Here is a 21,183-nt window from a genome sequence, read left to right as displayed (position 1 = left end):
AATTTAATTTATTTTGTTTTATTTTACATTATTTTACCTTATTCTATTTCATTCTCTTTTATTTAAATTTGTTTTATTCTGCCGTATATTACTTTAGTTTATTTTATTTTGGTTTATTTAAATTTATTTTATTTTGCTGTATAATAAAGTAGTAGTTTAAAGCAATACGTTTTTTTTTATTTCATGTTAATATATTTTAATTTATTTCATTTTGAACTTTTATTATTTTGTTTTATTTTACTTTAATTTATTTTATTTTATATTATGTTATTTAATTTCACCTCACATATTTTTTTATTTGTTTTTGTTTTTATATTATTAAGTTAAATTAATTTTTTTAAATTTAAATTATTATTATTTTGTTTTATTTTGCCATATACTAAAGTAGTACGTTTATTTAATATTAATTTATTTTTATTTATTTAATTTATTCATTTATTTCATTTTAAATTTGTTTTATTTTGTCTTGTATTTTATTTTACTGTAATTTATTTTATTTCATTTCATTTAATTTCATTTCATTTCATTTCATTTCATTTCCTTTCCTTTCCTTTCATTTCATTTCATTTCATTTCATTTCATTTTCTTTTCTTTTTTTTCTCTTCTTTTCTTTTCTTTTCTTTTCTTTTCTTTTCTTTTCTTTTCTTTTCTTTTCTTTTCTTTTCTTTTCTTTTCTTTTCTTTTCTTTTCTTTTCTTTTCTTTTCTTTTCTTTTCTTTTCTTTTCTTTTCTTTTCTTTTCTTTTCTTTTCTTTTCTTTTCTTTTCTTTTCTTTTCTTTTCTTTTCTTTTCGTTTCTTTTCTTTTCTTTTATTTTACTTTATTTTATTTTATTTTATTTTATTTTATTTTATTTTACTTTACTTTATTTTGTTTTATTTAATTTAAATCAATTTAATTAATTAATTTCTTTGTTTCATAAACTTTTTTTTGGTTTATTTTATATCATTTTATTTAATTTTATCTCACTTATAATTTTATTTCTTTTTGTTTTGTTTGTTTTTTTTAATATACTTTTCACTTCCACTTCACATTCTGAATTTCTCTCGAAAACTATTCTTAATTACAATATAAATGCATTTCATGAAAGTTAAAATTTCTTCTGCTGTGCTAGCAATAAATAGTGCATAAAAAATCTAAAAAAAAGGTAGCAAAAAATTTAAAAACAACTTAAGGTCTTATACATATGTAATGAAATTATCCACATTTTTCGTATGCCTATATGCATGTCAAGCATAGAAAATATTCATATTAAAAAAATATCCTTAAAAAATCGCGTTAATCCCATTCTAATATGAAACTCTGTAGAGTTGACACTCAAAGAAGCAATTTCTGGGGAATTATTAATAATACAATTAATACTATTTACATAATTATATTATATCCTATAAATGTATTTATTGTTGCATGAAAATGCGCTAATATAATCTACCAATATCCATGTTATCTCAATATATATCTACATAAATAAATAATCTACATATTAAAAATATATCTTACTCTATTATTGGGGTGTGTCCCCCCTAAAAGTGAATACCATTTATGAATATTATTTTCTGGCGATTATAGGCAAGGAACAGCTTTGCGCTATAATGAACAATGAGAACAAAGTATACAAATGCAAGAAATAAGGCATATTCCTTACTACAAATATATTAGTACTTTAATCTTATATATAAATAATCATTTATGAATAGTCTGCATGCTGCATTGATATGTACGTTTACCAAAGAAGTAACATATGTATGTACATATATTACAAAAAATGCAAAAAAATAAAAAAAATATAACATAAATAACTCTTATGTATCATAAAGAAATTTTTAGAAATCAATACAAATCAGCTGATACGAGTTAATATGTAAATACTAACTTAAAATAACAAGAAGCTACAAATAAATATATTAACATGTTAAAATAAATAAAACTTGAAAAGAGGCACCAATAAGAGTGTGAAAAAATGTCTATGTATATTGAAAAACCTTCTGAAACAATTAGTATTTTCATTAGAGTCGATTCCAATCGATCAAACAAAAATAAATTGCGCTTTCGAATTATGTTTCACAAGCAATAAAGGCAAATTCGCAACCACTAAATTGTGGCACAGAACTATCAGTAACTAAATGTAAACACACCAAAAATAAATGTTGCGGTGTTATCCAACACTGTTTAATTGCAAACACTTTGAATTTTCATTTCTTATTCATGCACAGACGATATAACTAACATTTAGCAGGTACATAACATACATATATTCGTACACCTATACACACATATATACATATTTACATAATATTGGCCTTTATAAACAAGTTGAGATTTCACATTGTTTTCCAAATAACGTCGAAAATCGCACCATAACAGTTTAATTGCTGTACTCAAAATATAGGCTTTTTTGTTATTAAAGAAACATCGCTCTGTTTTCGGAATAATACGTTCGGTTCTGAGCATTTGTCATATTTGCACAACTAGTTTGAAAAAATTAAAGTTTTTTTATTAAGTATGTAAAATGATGATGATTGGTATCCAAATCAAAGTAAAGGCGTTTGTTAGATAAATATGTACGCACCATGATTCACCGTATAGACTTAAGCCATTGCCGCCAGCCAAAGCATATAATTTGGCAATCAAGTAGAAGGACATGATCAGCAGCAGAGTCATATCATGGTAGATGATGAGTGCAGCCAGAAGATAGTCATTGATTCGCATTTCAGCATAACGATAGCCATTTATGGTTTGCGCGTGGTACATGAGAAACTGTAACGACATTTTTTGATAAAAAAAAGGGAAATTAAGAATCTAAGTTTATGTCCGAATAATAGATTCTTACAGACTGATATACAAGTACGCTTACTTAATAGGACTATGAATAAGTTCGTGCGGTTTTTTTTCGAAATTTGAAACTTTATTGACGTAAAATGGTTACAAATTTAATATTCAAAATATTGTCCATCGCTTACTACTACTTTTTCCCATCTTTCTGGCAATTCACGGATTCCCTTTGTGAAAAATTCGGTCGGTTTTGCCGCAATCCACGAATCGATCCATTTTTTGACTTCATCGTAATTACGGAAGTGCTGGTCAGCCAGGCCATGTTGCATCGATCGGAAGAGATAGTAATCGGATGGCGCAAGGTCTGGACTATACGGCGGGTGGGGTAGGACATCCCATTTGAGCGTTTCTAAGTATGTTTTGACCACTTGTGCAACATGTGGCCGAGCATTGTCATGTTGCAAAATAACTTTGTCGTGTCTATCGGCGTATTGCGGCCGTTTTTCTCGCAGTGCTCGGCTCAAACGCATCAATTGTCGTCGGTAGACATCCCCCGTAATCGTTTCATTCGGTTTCAGTAGCTCATAATACACAACACCCAGCTGGTCCCACCAGATACACAGCATAACCTTCAGGCCATGAATATTCTGCGCCGACGTCGATGTTGAAGCATGGCCAGGGTATCCATACGTTGCCCGACGTTTTGGATTGTCGTAATGGACCCACTTTTCATCGCCAGTCACAATTCGATGCAAAAAACCCTTTCTTTTGTGCCGTTGAAGCAGTTGTTCGCATGCCATAAAACGGCGTTCAACGTCTCTTGGCTTCAATTCATACGGCACCCAATGGCCTACCTTTCGGATCATTCCCATGGCTTTTAAACGTTTGGAAATGGTTGATTGATCAACTCCCAAAGTTTTTGCAACCTCTTCTTGCGTTTGAGCCGGATCTTGATCGAGCAATTCCTCCAATTCGGTATCCATGAACTTTGGCGGCGCACCCTCGCGTTCTTCGTCTTCCAAGCCAAAATCACCACTTTTAAAGCGTGCAAACCACTTCTGGCACGTTCGCTCAGATAGAGCATGCTCACCATAAACTTCCACCAAGATACGATGACTTTCGGCTGCTTTTTTCTTCATATTAAAATAATGAAGAAGAATTCCCCGCAAAAACACATTATTTGGCACGAAATTCGACATTTTCAAGTGTGGTAAAAATATTGTTGTTTACGCTTCAAATAAAAAACTTATACTGACGTTTGTGCCTTACGACTGTAGCTCTCCAATGAATGTTTGGAAATGTGGATCGATGGAATAATAATCAAGTTACGCCATCTGTTGTAAAACCGTAACGAACTTATTCATAGTCCTATTAGCGTCCAGTTAAAGTAATTATCAGGTCAGTCTATAAGTTCGTGCGTATTTTACCCACAATTTCACTTTTTTACGATTTTTGCATACAAAAAATTATTCACGGAGTATAACGGAACTATTTATATTTTCTTTGATATTTGTGCATTCAACAAGTGATTTTAGTCGCGGATAGAAGTACGTGTTGTTAAAAAATAAAATGGAATCTTCGAACGCGTATAAGAGGCATATTTTGTATTTTTTTATAAAAGTGGTTTTTTTATAAAAATGCGAGAACTGCTGCTGCAGAAATAAACACTGTTCACGAAGAGGATACCGTGAGTGTAGGGACTGCGCAAAAGTGGTTTTCGAAATTAGAAAGTGGTAACTGCGACGTGGAGGATGCCCCGCACGCTGGTCGTCCTGAACTCTTGAACTCCGACGCCTTGCTCGAACTCGTGGAAGCTGAGCTAAATTTTACAGTCGATATGATAGCTCAGAGGTTAAATTCATCGCATGGAACAGTTCACAGTTCACAGGCACCTGGTTCAGTTGGGAAAGGTTTCAAAGCTGGGAAAATGGGTTCCGCATAGACTTTCCGTCGCCAACCTTCAGCAGAGAGTGAAAGTGTGTTCTCAGCTGCTGCAACGGCTTAAAAATAAAAGTTTTTTTAACCGTATCGTTACTGGTGATGAAAAATTGGTCCTTTACAATAATCCTATTCGCAAACGCCGGGGACGAAACAATCGACAGAGCTCTTTAGAGACAGAGTGTAATATTAGCAACAAAAGAGTGCGCAAGGAATGCAAGCCTGCGACTTAGGGGTTCTTGAGAAGCAACGCTGTACTACGCAATGTGTTAATTTCCAAATATTTAATATTAGCTGAAATCAGAAACTGCGTTTCTTTTCGTTACAAACAGAGACTTTCGAAAACGCAACATTGCGTATGATTTCGGAACAATATACCGTAATTGATATGTGTGCTGAGTGTGAGTGAAGCTGAGTTTCATGCCAAAGGTCCTAAACTTAGTATCATATTTGAGGGATACTACAGAGAGGAGCTTCTCTTTACTTTCTAGTAAAAGAAAAGTGAAAATATTTATTAACATTAAACTCAAGACGGTTTCGAGCGCACAAAGCCACAAGATCGGCAGTCAAAAAAATTTCAAGAACCAACGTGATTTTATTTCAAAATTCAATGGACTGTAAAACTGTATACTAGAATTTGTTTTTCATTCTGAAATTTGAGAGATGAAAATTTGTCGACTTTTTTCTATTTGCACAAAGTTTGAAACTTCGATTTACAAAGTTTTTTTAGGAGGATGAATCATATTTTCATAAAAAAATATTAAAACTAAATAAAAAACACGTAAATTGTCACTAAATCTCACAGTTACGAGGGGGGTTCAATAAGTACCCGTGTTAGTACCCATTTTTTCAAAAATATTTTTTATTCAACATAATTCCCTTTTAGAAAGATACTCTTCTCCCAACGCTCCGGCCATTTTTTAACCCCTCCAAAAAATAGGATTTGTCGAACTCTCCAAAATACGCCTCTGTCAGGGCGATGACTTCCTCGGTTGTTCCTGTGAGCTATTTCTTCATGTTAGGGAACAAGAAAAAGTTGAAGAGTCAGATCGGGTGAATACGGAGGGTGCGGCAGCAATTAATAATACAATTCATGCAGTTTGGCGTGAAAGAGCACCTTCTTTTTCGTCAAATGCGGCCGTGTCTCCTTCAATTTTTTGTTAAAACGGTCCAATAATTAACTTTAGTGTTGTCTAGTGATCGTTATTGCTTTTTCTAAAAAATCCATGAGGATTTTCGCATCTCAAAAATTGTTGCTTAGTTTCTGGTGTGTAATGGTGACAACTCGACTCAAAAATTCTTTCGGATCTCGCTAAAATTGCTCTAAACACTACTTCGAAGCGAGAATAATGTCGTGGACTTTTTGAATGAATTCCTCGGTAACCACAAGGGGGCGTCCTGGTAGCTGCTCATCAAAAACGAATGTTCGCCCACGTTTAAATTCGTTGAACCAATATCTAACTGTGATCATAGATGGCGAAACGTCCTCATAGACAGCATCCAAATTTGCTTTTATGTCCTCGCATTTCTTCCCATCCAAAACAAAGAGAGATACTGCACTTTTTCCATCTTAGTGAAAATCACGAAACACGTCTTATTCGAATAGCTGCCAAATTCAAACTAACCTATCTATGAATCAGTCTGAATTTTGTTTTGCCGTCATTTTGTAGATGGCAGCACACGATGCTAATACCAATTTCCCTCACGAACGCCCTCTGTCATCAGACACGGGTACTTATTGAACCGTCCTAGTATTTAACACGCTATATATCTACAATATATGAATGGTTTTGTGCCCGATTTAAAATACTTTAATTCGAACAAACCGACGGGATACTCACCATCAACACTGTTAATAAAATGAATATTGAATAAATGTAAAACGCCACCTTAACGCCGGCTAATAGTTGCATCATCACGAAGAATACTGATGTAATAAAAAATATAACTGCAGCCACAAACATTATCACCACATCCAGTGTTAAATCGTGCTGAAAATAAACCAAACATGTAAAATGCAAAACTTTAGTAAATAAGAAATATACATTTGATTAAAAAAGTTTTTGAACGATCATAACCGCCGATTTATTTTCTAATGTTTTCCAGGCATTAATAGACAGAATGTATAGAGTGGACTTTTTCTTGCATCGCTTTCAGGATTTGGGTTTACTACCGAAATTGAATTCGCTAATAATTCTTGCTAAAATGCGAATTGCAAAGATTTGGCGACTGACCACGCACCATCATTGGACCACACCCCCAAATACTAAAAATACGACGGCACGAAAAACGCAATGTTGAACTCCGAAACGATAAACGAAGTCTTAACTATTCCTAGCCACGCTACCATTGAAAATATGGCCAAATTTATCAAAAGAAATCAAATGACAAAATAAGAATCGAAACATAAACGATAATTAGTACAGAGCTGCTGGTTCCGGACAGAGCCAATGTTCAAATAAATCTTTTATTGGAGGTATTCATGCCATCTCTAAATAATAATAACACAGTCCTGCGAGGTACAAAAAATGCAGATTTTGGCCATTTTTAAAATTTTTTTTTGAACAAAGTAAAGATTTTTTTTTTTAATTTTCCACAACGGCATCGCAAAGCACTACTCTTTAACTTTAAGGTCCTTTTTTAAAAATATTTTTACGATTAATATAAAAAAAATTATTCTATTTATATTTCAAAATCTGCATTTTTTGACTATTTAACCTCAAATTGCCAAAAATCCTGACGTGGAGCATTTTCAAGGTCATATTCGTTTTCAGCATAAAAAACCCTTCAGGAAACACCCATAGCGATTTTAGAAACTGTAAAAAAGCGAGATTTCGCAGGCCTGTGTAATTAGTTTTGAAAAGATTCTTCCCTCTACATCTCCATAAACTTGCCATGCGTGGAAAACCAGGGTGCAGCGAGACCGACGCAAGGGATGGGTTTCTTAACATCAATATGCAATAGTTCAAAAAATAACAAGTAAAAGTTTCGAAGTTCTCAACTTACGTTAATAAATATACCAAATAGGATGAACATCAGGGTCAAGAGAAGCACGACTACTACAGTTATGACGAATAGCGCTAGATTTGGTTCGACAATGGCTCGTGAAAGGCCCCAAGTTGTCATCAGGACCTACAAAGTACAATTTTATTTATTCACCCTTCGTTTTTCACATCTACACTTACGATTATTACTGCTATTAACCAATTTATTGGTGCCGCAAAGCGTAGATTCTCAAAGAACACAAAGGCAGTCACCAGTATCATGCTGATAAAAAGCGCAACTATTGAAATATAGTAGAAATCAGTAATAAAGTCTCGCAATCCATCGCTGTTGGATGAGAAAACAGAAAAAAACCAGTTTGATCTAAGAAGAGAACAAAACACTTTTCGAGCGCATTATAAAGTGTCTACATACATTGCGATCATGATTATCCATTGAATGATGGAGAGCGCGAAAAAGACTACAGCCAAGGTGTAGACGATGCAAGCAAATCTCGAACGGTCGTGCTGGTATTGATACAGACGTGATCTATTAGGATCATCCGCCATTGTGCCATTTGGCGCCCAAAAAGCACTGGACAATTTTGTAAATATGCTACTACCAAAAGCTATGTCTTTTAAGAGATGTAAATTTATTTTATATAAATTTAAAAAGAATAAATTATACGAAAATAAACAGACAATTTTTCAAAACAAATATATGAAGTTTATTATTGCGAGTATTCTATACAAAACATAAGCCGAAGTAAAATTAAAATGAAGCATATGAAAGTTTGTGAAGGTATTCACAGTAGGAGTTTATCGATCCGATTCAGAAGTAATGGATTTAAATGGAATGATAATTTAAAGAAAGTTGCTTATTTGCCCTGCTCTTCTCTTCTCTTATTTTCTTAATAATACTTAAGGCGGCAAACCGTCCCGAATTAGCTGCTATATCATGCACTATAATAATCATTAGAATCGTCTCGTGAAATACTCGATAATTCCCGCATATCACGCATTCGAAAATCAGTTATTGAAGTAATTCATTATTTCATTCATATTTTATTTCTCTAAGCGAATGCGAGTGAGTTATAGAAATGATTATAAGTAATTCGTTTGTTCTAATTTCACTTTCCAGCAAAAAAAAAAAAAAAACATACAAAAGAAAGAGAAATTGCATTTTTGTGAAAATTCAATGAATCGCTTAGTAATGTTGCATTTAACTAACTACCGTACAGGGAACGTTCTCTATACCATATGTCGGTTTCGGTTGAATCTAAAACATTGCGCCATCTAGTTCGGTTCGCTGCTTGCTGGCGCCAGTTGATGACACCGAGTGCTGCCAGGTTGTGCCTTACTTGATCTCCTCAACGGAGATTAGGTCTTCCTCTTCCTCGTTGAAAAATAAAATAATGGAATAAATGAAATGCCGCATGTTAAATTGTAAAAGTACGAATTACACAAATACCTCCAAATGCAGTGTTTTATGTCGCCGCCGTAGCCGAATGCGTTGGTGCGTGACTATCATTCGGAATTCTGAGTACGTAGGTTCGAAACACCAAAATGAAGAACAAGTTTTTTTCTAATAGCGGTCGCCCCTCGACAGGCAATGGCAAAACCTCCAAGTGTATTTCTGCCATCACAAAGCTTCTCATAAAAAATATTTACCGTTCGGAGTCGGCTGAAAACTGTAGGTCCCTTCATTCACCTTTTAAATTGGGCACACTATAATCCGCTTGTTGGCGATTTGAAAAAGCTATTCCATATCAAATGCATCTCAAGTTGCTATCAATCAACTAGAATTGTTGAGTTACATTGGGAAAAAGTCTTCAGGAAATGAAGTTATAAGTTACCATAATTCCATTGTTTCTTTCGATATTCATGAATATACATTCTGTCAAAAAAGTTCCGGGAATTGTTCAATAAAACGCAAAATAATTACTTAATCATCAACATTTATTTTGTCGCCTTCAAAATAGGCTCCATTCGAAGCAATATATGTACATATGCCAACGATTAGTCCCGTCATCAAAGCAGCTTTTAAACGCGTTTGAAGGGATCTTCTTCAGCTCCTTCAGCGAATTCTCCTTAATGGCCTCTATCGACTCAAAGCGCCATCCGCGGAGTGGTAATGTAAGTTTTGGGAAAAGGAAAAAGTCACAGGGGGCTAAATCTGGTGAATAAGGTGCTTGTTCGATGATATTTGTTGAGTTTTTGGTCAAAAAAGGGTTCATAATATGAGCCTTGTGAGACGGTGCGTTATCATGGTGCAAGATAAGTTTTCTTTCCACAAGGCCATTTCCTACGCACATTCTCTCTCAAACGTCGCATAACTGCCAAATAATATTCTTTATTTACCGCAGAACCATTTGGAACGAATTCCAAGATTTCTAGTGCACACCCCCTTGATAATCAAAGAAAATGAGTAGCACGACTTTCACTTTTGGCCGACTTTGACGTGGTTTTTTGGGTATCAGCTGATGTGGATAGCGCCATTCAGCCGCCTGTTGACTGTTTTGCATGTCTTACTCATATACCCACGTCTCATCACCTGTTATGATGCGCTGGATAAGCGTTGGGTTCGAATTCGCTTGTTCAAGCATCTGCATTCCGATGAATTTTTTAAAGAAATTCGACTCTCTTGGAATGAGCCGAGCAACCACGCGTCTCAGGCTGAATTGATGGTGTAAAATATTGCGAATTGAGTCGTGAGACACGCTAAGGTCACGAGCTACCTCCCTCAATCTAAAATGATGGTTTCCCTGCACCATTTCCTTGACTTTGTCGACATTTTCATCCGCTGAAGACTTTGATGGGCGACTTGATCGGGGAAAATCTTCCACGACTTCTCGGCCCTCTTTAAAAGCCTTATACCACTCGTAGACCCGTGTTTTTGATAAAGCACACTCGCCACAGGTTTTCTTCAACATTTTCAACGATTCGGCACACGAAATCCCGTTCAGAACACCAAATTTAAGACAAATTCTTTGTTCGATATTTTTACCATAATGAAAGTCGCAGAACACACCTACGGTTGACTAATATAATTAAATGTCAAAAACAAGCTGATTGATAGACCACGCTCAAACTCTGCGGCACTATAGAGGATAGTTGTAGAGGACGTTTTCACGACAATCGGTTCTAAGTTACCGAAACGACCAGGATTTATATCCGGCTAAGGACTCTCACTCCAGCAGCATTCCCTGTATGTAAATATGGGGAATGTTTATGCTGCTCCAACAACAACAGGACAGTTGTACCAACATTCCAGCAAAAAAAAATTAGACACATAAGCGCGCTTTTTAAATGAACAACTCCCGACATTTTATTGACAGAATATGTGTGTATGTTTTATGTATATAAATAAGTACACTTTACGTTTCTAACTGCCGGTTTAATTCTATTATTCTTAAACAAAAATCTTAAAGTGTTAATTTCGTCAGAAGCAAAAACGGTTTTTGTTACAGTAACCTTCTTGATGGGCAAGGAGTATGCAATAGGTATTGCATGTTTGCGGAAATAGTTCTCCCCAATGAAGATCACAACGACGATTCAAACCCACTATGTTTTGTCCCTGAGCCATAGGCAGTCGTGCAGTTGAGAGCATTGATTCTTCTAATACAGCAGCATTAGCAATGTTTGTTGCGCGCAGAAGGTAGACGATAGCAATAAAGAAAGTGATTTTCATGTCGAGTAAAATGTAATTTTGTACAGGGGGGGCCATATAAAATTTGCTTTTTGAATCGGCTATAAAAAAACACTGATCAATATTTTTTCAAACTTTTTTTTTTTATTTTGAAGATTGAACATTGTCATTTATGAATGAAAAATAATATTGTTCAAATGACTGCCACGACTGGCTTTACAGTAGGCCATTCGGTCAACCCAATTTTTAAGCACATTTTCGAGTGTTTGGGCTCCAATTTCATGAATGGCAACTTCGATTTCGTGTTTTAAAGCATCAATCGTCTCTAGATGGTTCGCATAGCATTTGTCCTTAACGGCTCCTCCCAAAAAATAGTCCAACAGGCTTAAATCACAGCTCCGAGGCGGCCAATTGATATCGGAATTTCGGCTGATTATTCGGTTTTCAAAAACGGTAGCCAAAAGTTCGAGTGTAACTTTGGCAGTGTTACAAGTTGCACCGTCCTGTTGAAACCAAATGTCGTCCATGTCATCCTCTTCAATTTTTGGAAACAACTCGTTGAGCATGTCACGGTAACGCTCGCCATTTACTGTAACCGCGGCTCCTCGCTCATTTTCGAAAAAAAAATGGCCCGTTGATGCCGCCAGACCAAAAACCGCATCAAACAGTGACTCGTTGTGGATGCATTTACTTCTCTACCGTAACGTGTGGATTTTCTGAGCCCCAAATCCGACAATTTTGCTTATTGACGTAGCCACCAATGTGAAAATCAGAAAATCCCAATTATGTTCAAGCGTATAGCGTCCCATTTCGTAAATGTCAAACCTTTAAGTAAATTATGAACACATTTGATATGTCATTTGTGTTATCATTCTCAAAAAAATAGGTGGTTCAAAAAGCAAACGCTATATGGCCCACCCTGTACATACATACATGAATATAGTACTACTAAATGAGTTGCATGGGGGAGTCCCATAGGTTTTCTCTATTATACATTTTTTTCTGGGTAAATTTTTTTCTCAGGTAAATTATCAGGTATCTACGAAGTTAATAATTTTAACCACTACATACTTGCCCCAACAGCTATTAAATCGATATGAAAATATAGTTAATTCTACTTCAAAAACTACATATGTAAACACAAGTTTCAAACTTTGTGCAAATTTAAAAACAAATTCAACAAATTTTCATACAATTTTCAAACTTTTTAAAATCTAAATACTCTCGTAGAGTGGCAGCCACCATATCCTAACCTAACCATCAAGGTCACTAAATTTTTCAACCGAGATCAACTATGCTTACCCTTTGAAGTAAGTTTAAAAACCTTAACTTGCAAGTGAAAACTTAATTCAAAAATTCAGCATCGAAAAACGGGTGATGCATACATACATATGTGAGTATTCTGAAGTTGCTTTAGCTATGTACACACTTATTTATACTCGTATAGATATGTTATATAAATATGCCAAGAAATGTGGCCACGTCTGGAATAAAACAAAAACTCATTTCTATAAAAATTTCAGTTATAATGAAATCAGCATTGACAGCGAACGCCAACAAAATGAAAGAGTTTGCTTCAGAATTTCATTTGTACATAACACCGATTTAGGAATTTTGAAGTGCCATGCCTTTGGTTAAACTAATTGGTCCCAAACCGACCGCTGCAGATGCAACTGCAGAAGCCATAGCAGCATCGCAACGCAGAAGGTTAACTGTTCCTGAAGTAGCGCCTGAAACTCCAGAAAGAGCTTTACTACAGCGATTTACAACCACATCAGAAGATTCAAACCTCCCATTGAGGCTGCAAGTTCACGAAATAGAGGATGATACGCCAGTAGGGGTACGCATCTCGAGGAAGACACACGGTGCTTTTGTAGTTGAGGTGCATGCGTATGCACTTGGCTACTTACTTTTCGCTCTCGTACAATGGACACTAATATATGAAATGTAGGTTTGGGTGCGTTATAAAAGAAATTCATTTACATGCATACAGACACACATATGCATACATTTGTACCAGTTTAGGGAGAGTTTTCAATCCTGTATTCTTCCTTTTCTCAGACATGAAATTGTCGATTTTGTGGCTGCGCACTACTACCTGTCGCTGATTCCGTTTATGATGAGCCTAGTAATGCTGATGTGCTTGCTATTCTTCTATGATTCAATTGTTCGAGCCTGGTATGAAGTGCTATATTACGTGTATACAGTAATAATGGTAGGTATAAAAGTGTTGACAATTCCAAGCTTACATACATGTATACTCGTCCATATAAGAAAACGTACTGTGGGCAGTGTACAGAATGCACCACTTTGCAAATTGGGCAACAAAACGCGTTGTAGATAAGAGAGGAAAGTTGAGAAAAGACGCCCGTCGGGTGAAAAAAAACATAGAAACAAATTAGATACCAAATACATAATACAGCAAATAAAAACCAAAAATAGGTACAACAAAGAACAAAATACCCTGTGAGAGCTAGTGTGGTATGTGCCCCTATAGCAATGGTAAGGTATAGGTAAGCTCGATTAGCTTAGACGATTGCCAACAATCAGAGTGACTAGTTTGGGGCAAGCCGCTGCATTATACCCAATTGCTTTTTTACCTGCCATATTCTACCGTTATGATGTCTGAACCATTTCGTTCATTTTACTAGTATCAGTTTGTACTTTTCACCCATCTTTGCCAGAATATATCAGCGAATATATGCGCTGATACACATCTCCACTACTTGTAGCCGCTCATTAAAAGCATGTGAGTAGATGTGATCGCTTAGTTAGCCGCCGCATCTTTGGAAACAAAGAAATAGAGCGGACTTAAGGGATCTGATGAGCCACTCCCACTCACCTCCCATATGAGACCCGCTGATGAGTTTAACTTTCAGCGAAGGGTATCAAATTAGTATATACCGTTAGGTAGTCAACGGTTTTGAATTCATCGCTTGGAGTTGTTGTTTTTGTAGAATCGAAACATTCCCCATACATGTACGGGAGTGCTGCTAGAGTGACAGTCCTTGGCCCAATATATAGTAAATCCGGGTCGTACCGGTAACGTAGAAGCGACTGTCGGAAGTGAGCGCGTGGGGTTTTCTCTACTGCTTTCAAATTGATTCCACTATCGGTATAGATCTTCCTTGGTACACCACGACGACATGTAAAATTGTTAATACACATAATACAAGAGATTATATCGAGGCTGTGAGTTATTTCTATGTACACTGCGCGGCATGTAAAAATAACGCCCCAGTGCTTTTCTAACCTTTGGCTCACGGCTATGAATATCGGTCCAAGGTAATCAATGGCTATATAGCTAAAGGTCCTCATAACATGCGAGTCTGGTTCTAGGCAGAGGGTTCATCTGGGTTTTCGGCGGAATTGCAACTTTATTTTGACAGATTGGGCAGGTTCTTTGCATAGTTCAATATAAAACGCGCAACCCAGGAATGTAGAACTCGTCTTTGGCATCGTTTGCTACCACCTTTCAAATATATAAACTCTTGTGCAAATTCACTGGGATGCGCTTGCTGTATCAGTACCACCTGCGTCATGTCTATGCTTTCAAAGTTGACTTTGCTGAGCCAAGTCAGTAATGGAGTTTTGCTTAGTGCAGCCTTAAAGTGTAGCTACTGCACGGTAAAATCGCTGTGGGGAAAGAATTCTGTGTCCGGTCATCAATTGTTGTTTAACTGTCTCCATGTATAGAAAGTGATATCTGGTTTTCATATGGTCATTTAGACCAAAATCATAGCGGTGAGGCTACTCGCTTTCCTCGACCTGCAGAAAACTTTGTCCATCAATCCACTTCTCATCGTCCACTTTGGATTCATGCTTTGGGGACAAGGACTGTGGGGTATGGTTAATGGTTAATGGTTGTAAAGGGTTAAGGTATGGCCCTTTAGCACTGCGACCATATTGATCTATTGTGCACCCTATGCTGTCTATTGACTGTTAAGTATGCTTATGAATTGTACCAGCTCCTTCTGAGGGAGTGATTGAAGGTCTTCATCTGTAAGCATGAACTTGTTTAAAAACCTTTTCCTTCTATGCGTCAACCCCGGACATTCGATAATGAGATGTTCTATAGACTCCTCATCTTCGCAGCAAAATCTGCAGGCGCTGGTGTTAGTTATGCCTAATTTATGTAAGTGTTTGTTGCAGGTGAAGTGACCCGTGAGGGCGCCTGTGAGAGTGCGAATGCTCTTTTTGTTTAACGTGAGGGCCATGTTAGCTCTTTTAGCGTTGAAACTTAGGAACTATTTGGAGTGTCTAAGACCCTCTACGTTGTTCCAATGCTGATTTAATAGAGTTTTGGCCCAGTGTTTTACTTTTTGTTTCAGGTTGTTTTTGTTGAATCCGAACATAGGACTAGGTCCGATGAAGTTTACATCTGCCCCTTTTTTGGCTTGAAAACCTGCCTTTTCGTTGACGTCATATCCCTCATGTCCCGGTACCTAAATTAATGAAACATTGTTTTTGGATGCCAGGTTATTGAGTGCCTTGAGGCATTCTAAGAGGGTTTTTGAGTTGTAGGTATAGCTATCTAAAGCTTTTAGAACTGATTGGCTGTCCGAGAGTATTTTGATCTTTACTTTCTTGTGGTTTCTACGTTGCATGATGTTTGCTGCTTCCATTATTGCGTATAGTTCCGCTTGGAAGATAGTGGTGTCCCTGGTGAGAGTGTATGATTTGTGGATTCTGGGCCCCACTACTCCTGCTCCTACACAATAAGGTGTTTTTGATCCATCAGTGTACCATTTCGGGTTTGTTTTCCACTCGATCCTCTCAGGAAAGGTAACTGTGTATCCTTTTGTGAAACAGAGGGTTGGGTCAATGTGGTCTGAAACTTGAGCCATGCTTATGGTGTTTTTGATTTTATTTAGGATATTTAGGTGACCGGTGAGGTTGCCCAATTTGAAATTTTCTTTCATGTGTAGCATGAGTGCTTGCGTAGCTGCTTCCTCTTGGATTTCTATATGAAGTGGTGGGAGATTAAGGAGTGCTTCCATGCCTGCTGTTGGGGTAGTTCTCATAGCCCCTGTGATGCATAGGCAAGCAAGCCTTTGTACTTTACCCAGTTTGGTTATCGCTGTTTGTTGGATAGATTTGCTCCACCATACTAGTGCCCCATACAGTATGATTGGTCTAACCATTTGGGTGTATATCCAGAGGGCCATACTAGGGCTAAGGCCCCAGGATCTCCCTAGTAGTTGTTTGGTTGTCCACAAGGATTTCGTGGCTTTTTTTGTTATATTATTTATATGTGATTCCCAAGTGAGTTTTTTATCTAAGGTTAAACCTAGATATTTGACCTCTTCCTTTAGTTCTACCACTGTTTCATTTATTTTCAATGCAGGAAACTCTAACTTTCTTTTTCTTGTGAAGGGGATTATTGTGGTTTTGTTAGGGTTGATCGATAGCCCCTCCTTTTTACACCATTCCCATGTTGCGTTCAAGGCATTTTGCATTAAGTCTGTTAGTGTCCTTTCATGGTTGCCTTTTATTATAACAGATATGTCATCTGCATAGCCAATGGTTATAAATCCTTTATTGTTTAGGTGCTGCACCAAGTCATCAACTAGTAGGGACCATAGCAGTGGAGAAAGAACTCCTCCTTGCGGACATCCCTTTACTGTTGTGACATTAAGTTCAGCTTGGCCTAACGAGGCTTTAATAATCCTCTGATTAAGCATTTGACTTATCCAATGTGTTAATATTGGGTTTGCACCTCTTTTCTCGAGTGCTGTTTCCATGGATTTGTAATTTGCGTTGTCGAAGGCTCCCTCTATGTCCATAAAGGAACATAGGGCTATTTCTTTTTGATTTAGAGCCTTTTCTATATTGACAACGAGTGTGTGCAGTGCTGTGACTGTGGATTTCCCTTTTTGGTAAGCAAATTTCAGCTTATGAAGGAGTTTTTTGAAGATTACTTCTTCTCTTAGATGGTATTCAAGTAGTTTGACCATTGTCTTTAACATGAACGACGATAGACTGAATGGTCTGTAAGATTTTGGAGAATCAGGGGGTTTGTTACCTCCCTTAGGAGGGTATAGTCGTGATGAAACACACCGTCACTGTTTAAGATTTAGAATTTAGAAATTTTATTGTCAATAAATTTCAAAAATTAAAAAAAAGTTAATGCATTTCCCACAACTCTGGCATGCGTGTAAGAAGATGTAATTTTATCATTTCTTCATAGCTTCAGCTTGCCACCGTCGCTATTGCAATGCCGATTGGCTTTTCCGAATTTATGCATTTCGTGTGTTCGGCCACATTTACAGCAATTGTGATAATAATTAGTATGGTGATCGCTTTTAACAGGCAAGTAAGTTTGTAATCCTATCACTGCATTAACTATTGCTCAATTAGGCCAGAGGTATGAATGAAGTTTAAGACTTGACGGCCACGTAAAATCAAAACGACTCGTTTTATGACTTTTATATTAATATATTTTGCCATTTTTGAGTACTTAAACTTCGTTTTAGACCTTTGGTTATTGAGGATTCATTCACGGAATTATATGCGCATTTGTAAATTAAATAATTTATTAAATTAAATATAATTTTTCGAATACTTTTTGTTTCTCACTAATCGCACAGGACTTTAATATATTCAAGCCAGATTTTATATATGGCTGGACCTGTAGATGTTTTATACTCACCTCAATGGGTATCACAGTTGGAACGTCACTGGGGAGTCCTTATTTCGTTATGGTTTTGTCACTGACAATGTCCTTTTTTATGTCAATTGTAAGTACTCCACAATTTATAAAGACATAATACTCTAGCCAAAAGCACGAAATGACGAGAAGTCGACTTCATAAACGCACTGACTCGGTAATGACATTTTTTTAAAATATAGGTACTAGTATATCGAGATCATGATTTTCGACTTATTTGTTGTTGTTGTTGTTGTTGTAGCAATATAAACATTACCCATACATATACAGGGAATGTTGCTGAAGTGACAGTCCTTGGCCGGATATAAATTCGGGTCGTTCGGGTTACGTAGAACCGAGTGTCGTGGGGACGACGACTTAATCCTTTCGTATTTGTGGCTAGCGTGTTGTTCGTTTGATATTTTACGAATTAGGAAAAATGTTGGCAGCTGTTTAGTAAAATTAAGAGATACTTATGTATAGACATCGGATTCTTATGCAAGTGCATATTTTTGTTTAACATCACATGAAGTTCGCACCTAGGTAGAAACTCATCATAATAAAATATTCAATTTGCATAAAAATCCGATCTCTACTTATGTAGTTACACAGAGGTGGCTGCCGCCAAAGCAATTACATCGGAAGTCCAGAGTTATATGACAATCAATTATGAACCCACTGATTTTCACGGAAATTTCCTTGTCCAATCTAAGAGAGTTTCATACCAAATCCAACCTTTAAACAATTTTCTTATACAACATGAATTGAAATGTTGCAAAACATTCTACTGTTAGAATTGCCATTAACTCAGCTTTCGTCATAGTGAGTTCACATCGAATACCGTCTGAGTACAATATGTACTCCAGTATCCAAATATTTCCTTCTGCTGTGAGTTTAGAGTTTAAGAAAAAAAAGAGGAATAGCGAAAGGAATAACACAAAAAGCTGTAGAGGTGACGAAGAGAAGAGAAGTCGGGAGACTTGTTACGCCAGTGGCTACCAGAGCTGAAGGTACACTGATTTATCAAACAGTCTATTGAATTCCTTTTTATGTGACCCTAAAACCCGTTTACCCTGTGACCATAGACGATGTGCAGATGTAAGCTTTAACTACTACTCAAGGCTGCGGATTCGAAGTAGCTTATATTAGTAAGTACTTACAGTGAACTATTAATTCCTCGCTCACACGGAGATGACCATACATGTAATGATGATCTTACATGTAATACTCGTAGTTCCTTCGAATATTCCTTGCGTATTTTCAATTTTGCTGCGTATCGATCTATAAAAGCACGAGTATGTCCATTCCTACGAAAGTCAATTCGACGTTACCGGAACGGCACGGATTTATACCCGCTCAAAGACGGTCCCTTCACAGCATTTCCCAAACTTGTATGGGAATATTTATATTGTTATTACAACAACAGGACAAACATGACGAGAGACTTGCAGGTATTTGATAAGCGATTTATCGAATTAGAGAGTTCTTCAATCCGTATGAATTTCGCAGGAATGCTAAAATAGGCACTGAATTGTATAGACAGATTCTCGTAGACAAGAGGTAGCTATCGATTTGTTGGTCTTCTTTGCTTTTGCCGGATTTAAAGTACTTTAAAAAGCTGGACTGAGATGAATGTGTCATACGTATAAGAAGCCACCTTGGAATGGGCAGAGCACCTTTAGGTTCCAACCATTGAGCATATTTTCAGCCCATATTTTGAGCCCAGTGTTCTCTTGACAACTGTTACAGGTCCTTCACCGTTATTATTGTTGCATTAGCAAAGGTAATCCCCATAAATTAGTAGGGAACATTGGTGAAGTAATAGTCTTTGACCGAACTATTGTAGGAACGTACAGTGTTGAAAAAGTATTCACTACATTGCACGCTGAAGGTCTGTTACAAAATTTGATCTGTCTTTACTAATATTGAAATCCTTGTGCTACTACCCACATCTTAGCTCTTCGCACTCATGTTTTTCTGTCTTTTACCTTTTCTGAAAGTCGGCTCTGTTCATTTTCTCTTTTTTCGATATCGTTAAAATGTACCCGTACACAGTGGGACACAGAACTCTTCGTCATGTCAGTTGTCGCTCTGAGTATGAAACTATCCAACCACTTTTTCCGCAGCGGAAAGAAGAACTTAGCAGATGGAGCCTATCACAAGTGCGTTCTAGACATTGCAGATTAAACTCTTGAATATTAAGAAAAGAACCTGATTGAAAGACTACACGACGACCTTCTTCACCTAGCCCTCAAACAACTTCATCTAATACATTTATTCTCGTATAGTATGTAATATACTCTGAACTTAAAGTTGATTGTTCGGCAACACTTCGTTTCTAGGTACCGTTAGATGACCTCGATAGCAACAACTAACAAGCAGCATTTAGACAGGCTTCAGTAATGTTGCAAGAACAACAATCCGAGAATAAAGCGCAAAGTAGAGTTGCCATTGCTATAGCGCCATAAATTTGCTGATCGAACCAACATAATTCCGTTTTTCGCCGCAACCATAAGCAGTTGCATTGTGATTTGCTGCATTACACATGTCGTACACATGTTGTTGTCTTTTCTGTAGTTTCTGCTCTTCGAAATGCACAAATAAGTGATAGTGTATGTAAATATTATATCAGCTGCTAATGGATATGGCACCATTAATTGGTGACATAAATACCATTATGGTTAATACTACGGTTAAGGTTATGGTGTCATGGTAAGGCACCTCTGCTTTGAGCTTAAAACTTATAGTCAAACAAAATTTTTTGAGAAAAATTACTAAAAATAATACGATTTATATCATAGAGAGATATTTTAGCAAGAAGCAAACTGTTGCACTCTTATTTTAATAACTCGGTTTAATTTATATTCGTAGTATATACTGATATGCGGAAAAGCTATAAGCAGTGCGGAATTCATTTGGTTGGACAGACTTGGCCCTCGTATGTATGGCTCGTTGTTTTATATAAATTACATGACGCTTTACTCGGTGGTCGTGTTATTCTTTGAGGCATTTGATGATGCTAAGAAATTAGAATAAAGCAATCGCCAGAAAAACAAATTGTATACTAAGTTCAGAGCTGCATCTTTCAGTTATCAATTATCCCTTCATGTTGTCATTGTTGTAGAAAAATATTATGTTTAAAATTGCACAAAGTTAAGCAAAATCTATTTTCTAAATATTTATGTTGTCAAAATACA

The 21,183-nt window shown here is 36.4% G+C and overlaps 2 protein-coding genes across 3 annotated transcripts; one reads left to right on the top strand and one right to left on the bottom strand.

The window, feature by feature from the left end:
* Positions 1-2,068: 2,068 nt before the first annotated feature.
* LOC128866071 (uncharacterized) lies at positions 2,069-8,385 on the bottom strand. 2 transcript variants are annotated; one of them, XM_054106564.1, is made up of 6 exons: positions 8,125-8,385; positions 7,893-8,073; positions 7,714-7,839; positions 6,549-6,698; positions 2,567-2,754; positions 2,069-2,465 (listed from the first exon to the last, which is right to left on the bottom strand). In XM_054106564.1, the coding sequence occupies exons 1-6, from the start codon at positions 8,256-8,258 to the stop codon at positions 2,399-2,401; spliced, it is 846 nt and encodes a 281-aa protein (XP_053962539.1). In that variant the 5' UTR covers positions 8,259-8,385; the 3' UTR covers positions 2,069-2,398. The 2 variants fall into 2 exon arrangements, with proteins under 2 accessions (XP_053962539.1, XP_053962540.1); XM_054106565.1 differs by having other exon boundaries at positions 7,893-8,037; positions 8,125-8,383.
* A 4,481-nt stretch (positions 8,386-12,866) lies between these two features.
* LOC128866976 (uncharacterized) lies at positions 12,867-21,168 on the top strand. Its single transcript, XM_054108057.1, has 5 exons — positions 12,867-13,284; positions 13,399-13,552; positions 17,528-17,653; positions 17,928-18,077; positions 20,858-21,168. The coding sequence occupies exons 1-5, from the start codon at positions 12,962-12,964 to the stop codon at positions 21,020-21,022; spliced, it is 918 nt and encodes a 305-aa protein (XP_053964032.1). The 5' UTR covers positions 12,867-12,961; the 3' UTR covers positions 21,023-21,168.
* Positions 21,169-21,183: the final 15 nt, after the last annotated feature.

Source organism: Anastrepha ludens, chromosome 6 (assembly GCF_028408465.1).
Source record: "Anastrepha ludens isolate Willacy chromosome 6, idAnaLude1.1, whole genome shotgun sequence".
In the NCBI taxonomy this organism is placed as follows: Eukaryota; Metazoa; Arthropoda; class Insecta; order Diptera; family Tephritidae; genus Anastrepha; species Anastrepha ludens.
This window is presented reverse-complemented; position numbering and strand designations above follow the sequence as displayed.

Coding starts and splice junctions, on each gene's coding strand:
- LOC128866976 (XM_054108057.1), top strand. CDS start 12,962: ATGCCTTTGGTTAAACTAATTGGTCCCAAACCGACCGCTGCAGATGCA. Junction 13,285..13,398: donor TGGACACTAATATATGAAAT/GTAGGTTTGGGT, acceptor TCCTTTTCTCAG/ACATGAAATTGTCGATTTTG. Junction 18,078..20,857: donor TGTCCTTTTTTATGTCAATT/GTAAGTACTCCA, acceptor TTATATTCGTAG/TATATACTGATATGCGGAAA.
- LOC128866071 (XM_054106564.1), bottom strand. CDS start 8,258: ATGGCGGATGATCCTAATAGATCACGTCTGTATCAATACCAGCACGAC. Junction 6,699..7,713: donor TATTTGGTATATTTATTAAC/GTAAGTTGAGAA, acceptor GTTTATTTTCAG/CACGATTTAACACTGGATGT. Junction 2,755..6,548: donor TTTTATTAACAGTGTTGATG/GTGAGTATCCCG, acceptor ATGTCGTTACAG/TTTCTCATGTACCACGCGCA.